The sequence below is a fragment of the Vidua chalybeata genome, chromosome 12, assembly GCF_026979565.1.
Source record: "Vidua chalybeata isolate OUT-0048 chromosome 12, bVidCha1 merged haplotype, whole genome shotgun sequence".
Lineage (NCBI taxonomy): Eukaryota > Metazoa > Chordata > Aves > Passeriformes > Viduidae > Vidua > Vidua chalybeata.
Window position 1 is genome coordinate 646,663 of NC_071541.1, and position 12,038 is coordinate 658,700.

The 12,038-nt window shown below is 48.9% G+C and overlaps 1 protein-coding gene across 1 annotated transcript in view; it reads left to right on the forward strand.

Annotated features, from left to right (window-relative positions):
• Positions 1 to 709: 709 nt before the first annotated feature.
• RAD18 (RAD18 E3 ubiquitin protein ligase) overlaps positions 710 to 12,038 on the forward strand; it is a gene marked incomplete at its 5' end in the record, with an annotated part of 29,266 nt that continues 17,937 nt past the window's right edge. The window contains 11 exons of the mRNA XM_053954035.1: positions 710 to 814; positions 886 to 935; positions 1,017 to 1,065; positions 1,137 to 1,176; positions 1,329 to 1,387; positions 1,479 to 1,736; positions 1,849 to 1,930; positions 3,903 to 3,964; positions 4,922 to 4,992; positions 8,675 to 9,021; positions 10,232 to 10,331. Coding sequence (XP_053810010.1) covers positions 710 to 814; positions 886 to 935; positions 1,017 to 1,065; positions 1,137 to 1,176; positions 1,329 to 1,387; positions 1,479 to 1,736; positions 1,849 to 1,930; positions 3,903 to 3,964; positions 4,922 to 4,992; positions 8,675 to 9,021; positions 10,232 to 10,331 — 1,223 coding nt within the window. The remainder of the gene's footprint in view (positions 815 to 885; positions 936 to 1,016; positions 1,066 to 1,136; positions 1,177 to 1,328; positions 1,388 to 1,478; positions 1,737 to 1,848; positions 1,931 to 3,902; positions 3,965 to 4,921; positions 4,993 to 8,674; positions 9,022 to 10,231; positions 10,332 to 12,038) is intronic.

Here is a 12,038-nt window from a genome sequence, read left to right on the forward strand (position 1 = left end):
ATCACTGAGCCCCCACCGGGCATCACTGAGCCCCCACGGGGCACTCGGGAGCGCTCAGCTCCGCTCTCTGCCTGCCGGCTCTGCGGGTTCCAGCCATTCCGTTTCACTGCCGTCCCCGGCATTTCTATCCCCCGTTCCCGCTGCCATCCCCGCTCCCGTTCCCAGCAGCTCTCGTTCCCCGTTCCCACCAATTCCATCCCCGCTCCCGGCGGTTCTCCGTAGTTCCCGTTCCCGGCGGTTCCATCCCCATTCCCGGCGGTTCCCCGTTGCCCATCCCCGTAGTTCCCGTTCCCGGAGGTTCCATCCTCGTTCCCCATCCCCGTTGCCCGTAGTTCCCGTTCCCGGTCCCCGTTCCCGTTGGTTCCCGGTAGTTCCCGTTCCCGTAGTTCCCGTAGTTTCTGTTCTCCGTTGCCGTTCCCGTTGGTTCCCGTTGGTTCCCGTTGCCGTTCCCGTAGTTCCCGTTCCCCGTTCCCCGCTGCCGTTCCCGTAGTTCCCGTTCCCCGTTGCCGTTCCCGTAGTTCCCGTTCCCCGTTCCCGTTCCCGTAGTTCCCGTTGCCGTTCCCGTAGTTCCCGTTCCCCGTTCCCGTTCCCGTAGTTCCCGTTGCCGTTCCCGTAGTTCCCGTTCCCCGTTGCCGTTCCCGTAGTTCCCGTTCCCCGTTCCCATTCCCGTAGTTCCCGTTCCCGTTCCCGTAGTTCCCGTTGCCGTTCCCGTAGTCCCCGTTGCCGCTGCCGTTGGTTCCCGTTGGTTCCCGTTGGTTCCCGTAGTTCCCGTTGGTTCCCGTTCCCCGTTCCCCGCTGCCGTTGGTTCCCGTTGGTTCCCGTTGGTTCCCGTAGTTCCCGTTGGTTCCCGTAGTCCCCGTTCCCCGCTGCCGTTGGTTCCCGTAGTTCCCGTTGGTTCCCGTAGTCCCCGTTGCCGCTGCCGTTGGTTCCCGTTGGTTCCCGTTGGTTCCCGTAGTTCCCGTTGGTTCCCGTAGTCCCCGTTCCCCGCTGCCGTTGGTTCCCGTTGGTTCCCGTAGTTCCCGTTGGTTCCCGTTCCCCGTTCCCCGCTGCCGTTGGTTCCCGTTGGTTCCCGTTGGTTCCCGTAGTTCCCGTTGGTTCCCGTAGTCCCCGTTCCCCGCTGCCGTTGGTTCCCGTAGTTCCCGTTGGTTCCCGTAGTCCCCGTTGCCGCTGCCGTTGGTTCCCGTTGGTTCCCGTTGGTTCCCGTAGTTCCCGTTGGTTCCCGTAGTCCCCGTTCCCCGCTGCCGTTGGTTCCCGTTGGTTCCCGTAGTTCCCGTTGGTTCCCGTAGTCCCCGTTCCCCGCTGCCGTTGGTTCCCGTTGGTTCCCGTAGTTCCCGTTGGTTCCCGTTGGTTCCCGTTCCCCGTTCCCCGCTGCCGTTGGTTCCCGTTGGTTCCCGTTGGTTCCCGTAGTTCCCGTTGGTTCCCGTAGTCCCCGTTCCCCGCTGCCGTTGGTTCCCGTTGGTTCCCGTTGGTTCCCGTAGTTCCCGTTGGTTCCCGTAGTTCCCGTTGGTTCCCGTAGTCCCCGTTGCCGTTCCCGTAGTTCCCGTTCCCCGTTCCCCGCTGCCGTTGGCCGCCGGCGCTGCCGGAAGCGCTGCCGGAAGCTGGCGGTGCGCGCGGATCCGGGCCCGCCGCCGCTGCCAGCGGGGCCGTGGGGCGGCACCGGGCCGGGCCGCGCCGACAGCGCCGTGGCGATGCCGCTGCTCGAGCCGCCGTGGCCGCCCGGCCTGGCCCCGCTGAAGGTGCGTGCGGCGCCGGGGGCCGGGCGGGGGTCCCGGGGCGCTGTCTCGGCCGGTGCCGCTGGGCCGCGCTCGCCCCGGCCGAGCGGCCGCGCTCACCGCGCTCTCCTTGCAGGCCGTGGATGACTTGCTGCGCTGCGGGATTTGCTTCGACTACTTCAGCATCGCCGTGATCATCCCGCAGTGCTCGCACAGCTGTGAGTGCCGGGCGGGAGGGCGGCGAGGACGCGGGCTCGGTGTCGGGTGAGCTGGGAGGAAAGGCCGGGCGAGTTCGGCCTGGCAAACACGAGGTTCTGGAGCCTGCAGGAGAGATGGAGAGAAGCTCTTTCCAAGGGCCTGGAATGGCTTCCCACGGACAGAGGACACGGTTGGATTAGAGATGCAGAAGAGGGAGGGTGGTGATGCCCTGGCACAGGGTGCCCAGAGCAGCTGGGGCTGCCCCGTCCTTGGAAGTGTCCAAGGCCAGACTGGAAAGGGTTTGGAGCGCCCTGGGACAGTGGGAAATGTGCTGCCCATGGCAGGGGGTGGAACTGGCTGGGCTTTAGGGTCCCTTCCCACCCAAACCGTTCTAGGGTTCCGTGATTCTCTTTGCCGTGCACGCTGGGAGGAGCTTTGCAAGATGGAAGCAGCCAGAACCTGCCCTGGTGTAGTTCCTGCTGTAGTACAAACATGTGGCGTCTGGCATTCTTCATTTAAATATCTTTGTTAACATCTTGAGGGTGGTACAAATGCAAAGCTCTGTGTGCAGAGCATTAAGAGCTCAAATTTCCCGTGCTGCTCTGTCTGCCCTGGGAGATATCTGCTGGAACCTGGCCCCGGGCGCTTTGCTGAAGCCAGATTAGGAGGGAAGTACCTTGCCTTTTCTCACGTTAAAATAAATGCTTGTGATTGTTTGGTTCAGAAACTGTAGCACTTCCTTCCGTGAAGGGGGACGTTGTAGTTTGGCAGCGAAGTGTAGTTTAGCTTGGCAAAGCTGCCACCGTTGAAGGCAGTGTGGGGAGCCACAAAACTGGAAGTTCTCTTCGCTTGCTGGCGGCGCAGCCTGCCTGGGCACCGTGGCTCCAAGCAGCACTCATTGCACACGGATGCAGTGTGTCCAGAGGCACAGTCATTGCACAATCATTGCACAATCATTGCACGCCTGGGCTGGCCCGTGGGAAGGTGCTGGGGTGTCAGCTGGCGGCCACTTCGTTCCTAGTCATACACTTAAAGTTTGTTTCTTCATGGCTTTCTCACCCCATATCACTTCTTGCTACGTATCTAGTAATTTTTGGGCATTTAGATGGATTTGTGGTTTTAAGTGTTATTCGGTGCATTAGACCAGGTTGGATTGGGCTTGGAGCAACCTGGTCTAGTGGAAGATGTCCCTGCCCATGGCAGGGAGTGGGATGAAATGAGCTTTAAGGTCCCTCCCAACCCGAACCATTCTGGGATTAATTAATGCTTCTGCTGCTTTTCTGATGCATTCCCAGAGGGCCTGTGAAATAGAGATCTCTTTCAGGAGCTAGTGCTGAGACTCTGACCCATGATGATCTAGTGAGGGAATGTTTTCCTGGAGAACGATGAGACTTTTTAAATCCTTAAGTGGCTGTGAAAGCTCACGGCTAAATTGACAAGGTGTAACAAACACAGAAATGGACTGTGACAGTATGGCTGTTTCACCGCCCAGCCGGCGAGGTGACATGAAGCTGTCTCTCAGCATTTCAGTGCTGTCTCCCCTCCTTTTTAGCCTCTTCTCTCAACAGCAAGTTGGTATTGTTTTGGAAAGGGGCAGAAGGGCCTGGGGAAAAGAGGGGATTGTGGGTTTGTGCGGGGCTGTGCAGGAAGATGAAAGTGATCAGCGTTAGTCATGTCAAAAACCCAGCACGGCGAGGGAGTGAGCAGTGCAACCACTGCTCTGGTGGTGGGGCTGACCAAGGGCTTCTTGCACTGGGGAGCAACAGGAAACAAACATCAGCTTTAGGAGGAGCTGATATTTGAAACATGTTTGCATAAAATACGGGTTCTTTTGCAACAATGATAATCTCAATTCCACGTGAAAATGGTGTGTTTTCAATATTTGTGTATTGTGGAATAGCTTGCATGTATTGTACAACAAGGAAATACACAAGCAAGGATGTGGAACTGCATTTGCAATAATGTTCAAAATGATGTGTTTCCTTTTTCCAGACTGTTCCCTTTGTATCCGCAAGTCTTTGTCCTACAAAACGCAGTGTCCAACATGCTGTGTGGTAAGTGTGGCTGTGGTTTGGTTTTTGCCCCTCAGTTTATTTTTTTATCTTTTGGTTTTCCCCCTCAGTTTATTTTTTATCTTTTGGCAAATCTTAGGAGTGTTTACCTTTAGACTACACCAAATAGTCAATTCTGATTGCATGGGCAAAGTGTGGTGCTCTTGCATCTGGAGTTGTCCTGTTCCAGAGGCACTCCTCTGTCAGTGCAGGCAGAAGGGGATGGAGCATCAGGGCTGGGGTTTGGTCAGGGCTGTGTGTACAGTCTGTCACAAAACATTTAACATTAATTTGTTAAAATACTCCATCATTTAAACCAGAAGTGCTGAAACATAAGTGCTTCATTTTCTGTGTGTGAGTGGCCCCATTTCATCTCAAAATAAAAATAAAATTAAAAATTAATAAAAGCTTTGTTTAAAAGAAGAACAGAGAAAGTTGCAGTGAGGTAAAAATCAGAAATTGTTTAAAAAGAATGAACTGAATGCACAAAGGCAACTCATAATTCATATTTTCATTCCATAATCAGAGGATTAACATTTCCCTTTATCAGTTTTCACACTTTGTTGCTTAAGGTTCTTACCACCTTCAGAAGATGGTTTGGTTTGGTTTGCATAATTATTAGACCTGTGCTGCAGTAAACCATTATTGGAGCTTGGGAACACTGGGCTTTGTTGCTTTATGCTTTGTTTTTACCTGTTACCTTAATATCCCACACTTAAGTTCTCAGGCAGTTGTTTTAATATGAGATCTTTTTGGGAAAGAAGTGTTTACCCTTTAAGCATCTTAATTCCTGTAGCACTTTAGTGGGGGTAGTTGAGGCGTGGAGCCAAGAAGCAAGTTATTGATCACTTGAACATTTTCTGGGCACTTGCTGTTTTCACTGCATTTGAATGTTTGTTTATTTAGGTTTGGTTTTGGGTTTTTGTTTTTTTTTTTGCTTTTTCTTTCTTTCTTTTATAGGCAGTCTCAGAGTCTGACCTGAAAAACAACCGGATTTTAGATGATCTAGTGAAGAGCTTTAATTCTGCAAGGTATTTCTGTCATTTTATGGCTACTCTCTCTGGTTTGGCAGCTGGCAAGGTGTGACTGTGTGTGCCCCCAGGCTCAGAGCCCTGGAGAGGAGCAGTGTGAGAACTGAGCAAAACAATGGTGGTGTCAAAGAGGAATGTTTGCACTTTGGAAAAGTCCTGCAGTGTTCTGGCTGAAGGTTACTGTGCACTCAAGTGATGTGGAGCTTTTACAAGCTTATTTTGGTTCTGCTTCTGCTTAGCTGCTCTGGAAGTTACAGTCTCTGCCACTGTGTAGGCAGTCAATAGATATGTCAGGATTCTGTGGGGGAAATAATGGTAGTAAAGATTTTCTTCAAGATCCTTCCTATGTGTGCAGAGGAGATTCTGAATAGAAGGATTTTGTCCAGTGGTTATGGTCACCTTGCAAGAGCGTTCTTGTGGTGAAGTCACTGGCTAGGAAAAATAGAGGCATTGAAAGGGTAAAAATGTGACTTTTCTTGGGTAAGGAAAGTAATATGCTTTCAACTCGATTTCTTAGCTACTTTTCTGTTTGTTTTAATTAATTTTTGAGCTTCACATCCCTTTAAAACACAGGAACAACAGAATAAATATGACTTGCTAAAATACCTCATCATGTATCACAACAGTAGTTACATGAAGCTCCTGGTATTATCTGGTTTCTTTTGATGAGAAGCTACTCAGTGATTTGCTGGGAATTCTGTGGGTATTCCTGTCTCTGTAGGAGACAAATGCACTCTCATCTTTTTCTCTGGAATTAACTTGGAGCTGGAAGTCAATGAGACTCTTGGCTTTGTAAGTGACAAGAAACAGAGTTCAGTTGATGGCTTTGTTTCATGAGAGAATTTTTCTCTGATGAAGATCATAGAATGTAGATAGATCTAATCTTCCATATGACCACTACTAGATTTAATTGATTTATTTGAGTAATTTATATCCTACAGTTCCCCTGTTTCAGCTTGAATTCTGATGCTTCCTAGAGATAAATGGATTACTATTTTTTTGTTAATGCCTGATTTTGTGGGGAACAAGTAGTGCTGACTTGGATCCATTATGATATTGAATTTAAATGTTAATTTTTTTTTGGACTGCTTTAATGGATCAATATAAATCTTAGCAGTGAGAGTAGTTCAATAACCTTTCCTTTTGTGACTTGGAGTTCAGTCAATTTCTCACATGAAGCGGGATCAGCGGGGCTGTGGAGCCAGTGTGGCGTGGGTGGGTGGAAGCAGTGAGGGTAGGGGTGGGAAAGGCTGCCTGCTCTAGTGGGACAGAGCCCTGGGGAAGGCAGGCAGGGTCGGTGTGGTGTCCAGGGCTTGGCACCTGGGCTGGGTCTCTGCCCAGTGCCCTGAGCTGAGGGAACACTGCTGAGACACTGCTGAGAGCCTTACGTGGGATGAGAACCATTCAGTCAGAGCAGCACTGCTCTTCTGTCCTGCTGGTGCTGGTACAGGGCAACATTCTGTCTCCCCCCTCCTTCTCCATCTGCTTTGTTTCCCCTTGGCTGTCCCCAAAAACAAATCCACGGTGCAGGGGTTGAAGGGCTCAGCATGTTTGATAGATCAAGTATGTTAACTTGACTTTGGGCCTTGGGTAGTTTGATGTTTATGAAAATCAGGCTTTAAATCTTCTCAGCATTTCACAAAGTGCAGACCCATTTCTTAAGTCAGGCCTGGAGGGGAAGAAAATGGTAATGTTGGTGGCACTTAGCAGAGTGAAAGCTGTGCTCCAAGGTCAGCATGTGCAGGGAATGGGAATCATTCCAGCCAGACCGAGCGGATCCCATTTGTGCTCTGTCAGCATTAGGTGTTTGCAGGAAGAGCTGTGGGGGATGTGTGGGAATGCAGCTCCCTCCCTGTACAGAGGGTGGGCTCTCGGTGGAAGTGGAGCTGTCCTGTGCCTCCTTATGGCCATGGATGTTTCCGTGTGGAGGGAGAGGAGCAGTTCTGACCAGGCTCCATGGCTGTAGCTGTGCAGTGCCCTGCTGAAGGGCACACCCTGACCCCAGCGGGGCAGGAGCCTGGGTGGCATTACCATGAGCACTCTTCTGTTCCCTCACCTGTCTGTGCTCCGGGGCAGAATTCATGGCTCTGGCCAGGAGAGAAAGATGAGGAGCAGTATTTGCATGAGCTGATCTTAATGAAGAGTTTTCTTATCAGTTGCAGTGAGGCCAGTGTCTTTAAAAATAACAGGTAAAGTTTTGTGTGAAATGTAAAAAATTAATTCATTTCCCTCTACTAAAGAGATTATTTTGAGAAAATTTGTCAGTTTCTGCATCACCTTGTTTGAAAACTTAGCAACAGAAATTAGAGCTATACTTGCCTAAATAGAAAAGTAGTAGTCCTTGCTGAAAAGAATCTCTGGTTTTCTTCATACATAGATAAGAACAATGTTTTTACTGTCAAGTTTATCTCTGTTTCCTAGTCAGGGTTACTCGGCAGGCAGTGAGTCAGAGGAATAAACACATCGACTCTGGGTGCTCGAGAGAGCAGGTGCTGTCATTGCTGATACAGTGATTGAGCAGGACTGCAGGAGGAATTGCAAGGAGATAGATTGCTTCTAGTGCAGTTGGGACTGTTCTGTGTGAGTTCTTCCTAGGAGGATTCACAGCTCTGTCTCTTCCTTGGCATCTATTTATGTGGAAGCCCTAGATTCCCAGCAACTCTGCTTCATTGCTGCTTCAGCAAGAGGGAAGTAAACAGACTGTAAAATGTGAACCAGGAGCCTGATGAAGGACACTTGGTTTTTGTGGGTGTTACAAATCTGAAGGGTAAAAGTAGGAAGCTGTTTGTGCTGTCGCTGAAGCAGAGGGAGGGTGCTGGAGGGAGGATGTTAAGAAACCATCCATCTTTAGTTAAACAGGTGGTTTTTAACTCCCTGCCCTGACCCTTCTCAGCGACTGAGGAGGATGGGTCTCGCAGGGGGGTTTGGGTAGTGGCTGTTCTGGTGGATCTGGGCTCGCTGACACCTGCTTGATTCATCTCTCAGCCTTCAAAGGGAAGGACGCTGCTCTGCTCATAAACTGAGCATTGTCAGCTGTGCTGCAGTTATTGCTTTGTGCCAGGAAGGTCAAATTCTGTCAGCTCAGAGCTCATAGCAGTCCATTAAGTTCTTGAGAGTATCATAGATAATGCTGAGACCATACACAATATGCAGAGGTTTTTGGACATGATGTAGAACTGATGCTTGCCATAGGATCAGCTCCCAGGTGAGCTGGCCAGGCTGGTGATGGCAGAGTCTGGACCCCTCCATCACTGTGTGCTTTCTCTGGGCTTGCTGCATGATGGATGAGCTTCCAGTCTAGCCATGCTTGTTTGAATCTCTCCAATCACACCTGTCAGAGTTTCTGTGGTTAGTGAGAAGTTTGAGTAATGCACTCTGGTGCTGAGGGAGGGGGTGGCAGATGACAATGTTCTGTCAGAGAGCCCAGGGCTGTGCCAGGAGCATCCACTGTGCCCTGGCTCTTCTGTCCCTGGGGTTTGGGACCATGAGATGTCATCACCCAGCTGCTCATGAGCCCAAAAAATCACATTCTGGGAGAGCCAGTCTTGGACTGCTCCCTCCTCTTTTGCCCTCACTCCTCGCATTTTCACAGCCAAAAAAGAGCGTGTGTTGGCAAACAAATTTTCAAGTTCTTCACACTGTCCAGTGTGCTAGCTGTGTGTTTTCCCCTGGGTGCTTCTAGGCAGCAGCTGTTGCAGTTGGTGTTGGAAGCTCCCCCGGTTCCGTCCCCTCCGGCCCACAGCCAGCGTCCGGCTGCCGAGAGCCACTGGAGTCCTGTTTCTCAGCCAGAGTCCAAAGAGGTGCCAGGGATTGAGAGCTCCTTGAGAAAGGACAAAGTCTGCACCTCCACGAAGGCAGGTGGCCTGGCATGGACTGCTCAGAAGAGTTTCAAAACTGAGGAGCACCATGAACACAGCACTTCTGCAGAGCTTGGTGGTAAAGACAGCAAAGTGAGGTCACAAGAGATTCCTGGGTGCACCGAAAGTCATGAAAGGCCTTCTACATCTGTGCTCAAAGGAGACAAGAAAGGTGAGCTGTTTGATTTCTGGTTATGTCCTGCTCTCTCCCCCACGTGTGGCTGGCTGTATGTGTTAGAGGACCCTCAGAATGTGGCACTCATCCATCCCATTTCTCCCTGTGGTTCTGGGCTGTGCTGGCACGTTCAGCTCCTTCCCCCTTAACTGGCCTGTGCTCCCTTCACATCGCTGCTCACGTGGGACAGCTCTGCTCCAAGCGTGTTCTTCACCAGAAAGCTTGAGCTGCTGCCAAGGAATTAAATGGAATTCAGTGCTTATGGATTCCTTTGCTTTGAGTAACAACACTGAAAAACAATAGTTGTGCAACAGTCTTAGTAAAAATGAAGTAATTTCTCTTCTCCTTCCCCCAATGACTAGACAGACCCTGGCATTTATTCTGCTCTTGTATCCTTGAGCAGGTTATTTCATAACGTGTTTGTTATTTGAGGGGTGAGCCTGAACTCAAAATGAGCATGGCATCGGTTCTGTTAATATTTCTGTTCCCACACTCTCCAGAAGAGTCATCTGCATTATTCTTTTGTAATTCTAGAGAGTTAAGGTGAATTTACTTTGAAGTATGAAAATGCTCATTTATACCAGTCAACCACAATAAAATGGCAGAACCCTCTTAGTTCAGATGTGCTGGCAGCCATCCTATTGACCTAGCTAAAAGCCTAAATTAAAACAAAACGCCATGTAGGAGTACACCCCTGGTTCTTATTAGCTCAAATTTAGCTGTTGTTTTGTTTAATGATTTATTCATCTGGAACTCTGAAGTTCATATGTATTCATTACTGGATGAATCCTGGAAAGAAGCCACAGAAAACCTGCTGTGGTTTTACAACAGACTTGCTTGTGTTGTTAAGTTAAAACTCATGTGAAATTTTACTGCTTGTTTATTTTTGAGCAATTAAAACTTTCCCATTCTATGATCTTTTTGAATCTTTGAACGCACATCACATGGAAATTATTTCCACAAATGCAAAGTAGTCGGTCAAGACAGACTACTACAGAAGCACCTGCAGTGAGAGGGTTTAGTGTTATTTGTTCCTGTTCTGAGAACTCACAGGTAACTTCCAGCACAGTAACAGACTGTTACTGTGACAATGTTCTGTCAGGACTAGTGTGCTTTGTGACTGTCCCAACTCTTAGTTTCTCAGAGGAAAGCATTTGCTCTTTGCTGTTACATCCACACCAGTAAATTCCTTCTCCCTTGCTTTCAGTGGAATGTCCTGTTTGTGAGGTTGCTATTCTAGAGCAGTATATAAACAAACATCTGGATAGCTGCTTGACCAGGGAGGAGAAGAAGGACAGCCTCCGAAGGTAAGGAGCAGCTCTGAGAGCTTCCAAGTGTGTGTGCTGGTTTGAGCAGTGCTGAACTGAGAGCTGTGTGTGCTGGGCTGTAACAGTAGTGGTTTGTGCTTGTTTCTGACTTCCCTGCTGTGTAGAGCACTCTGAAATCACTGTGGGGATTGTCCCCCCTTGAGAAAGACTGTGTGTTGCCAGCTCAATTACTCTTTGGCTTTTAGTGGCAGGAAGACAGTGGCCAATGCTTTAAAAAATTCATCACAGAGAGAATTTAGTCTGCGTGTTGTTCTTGTCACCTTTCTGCTCCCTGGCATTAAAATTCCCTTCAGATAACACTGATTCCCATTTTTCATTTGGTGAAGGAATTGCTTCCTTTGGTTCAGGTGTGCCAAGAGACATTTTCTTCAATAGCTGTCAAGTTAAAGAATAAAAATTGCCCCTTTCTGTCCTCTCTCTGGGGCTCTTGAGGTTTCCTGAAGATCTCGATTTCCATAAGATTAATGCATTCCTTTGGCTCTGTGCCCCTGCCCCAGCATTGGTCACGGTCACCACATTCACATCAGAAGTGGAGTTTCAGTTTGCTTTACTTACAGCAGAAATTTAGGCTGTTGTTATTTCTGACTGATCAGACTGAAGAACTGGGAGGATTTGTACTTCAATGCTTGTTTTTTCTAATTCCCCTGAACCTTGAATTAGAAAGTAATTTTATGTTAAATCTCTTGTTTTGCCCAGTCATGCTTAGAGTGCAATCTGTAAGCTAAAGGACTTTCAAGATGAAAAAATGGTAAATGAATATTGAAATCTGATGTTACATTTAATTTCCATTTGGAGTGGTTTAGTGCTTTCTCTGTTCTTAATAATGGGAAAGATAAGCCAGATCTGTCCCTGGTGTCACACCCATGTCCCTAACAGGATTTAAAGTTCTGCTTATTTAATCTCTAGGCTGCTTAGGCCTTCAGCAGGGGTCACAGCAGCCACTGCCCTTGGGGGCTGGCAGCTCTGGGGCAGTGCTGGCCCTTGGCAGTGCCTGCTTTGTGCCAGTGGTGTTTGGTGCTGCCCTGAGGAGTGTGAGCTCTGTTTATTCTCAAACCAGGCTGTGTTAACAGCTGAGCAGTTTCAGCAGAACTGCTCATTTAGCCCCCCAGAGCTCCACAGGGGTAATTCCAACATGTGAATGTGTTTCCAGGGAACACTGTGTTTCTCAAGCATGGGGAAACCCAACCAGCATTGGGATTTAAACCTGTTGTGAGGTGTTTTCCTGTGGCTGGCTGCTGGGAAGCTGTCAGCACACTTTAGGTCATGCTGCTGCTGAGCTGGAATACACACCAAGCTTCTGTGGGACTTTCAAAATATTTACTTTAATTATTCAGCAAAATTTTTTATATTTCCCAAAAGAATCTGAAAAAAGCTTCCCTGAAGAGTGTATTGTGGTAATCCATCTTCTGTTTACCAGCCATGCTACAGGGCTGGATGAGAGTAAATGAACTATTGACAGTTTTTGTGTAAGACTTTTTTTTTTTTAACCTTGACATTTCGATATGATAAGTCAAAAGTGCTGAATAGTTTCCAAATAGATCTCTCATTTTCACAGTGGAAAGCTGTTAACTGCTCTCTAGTCCAGAGTGATGCAGCTGAGCTTTATTTTGCTGCAGAAAGAAAAATGTCTAATTAAATGCAGTGCCTCTATGAATTGCTGCAGTCGCAGAAGATGAGTGAGGCTGC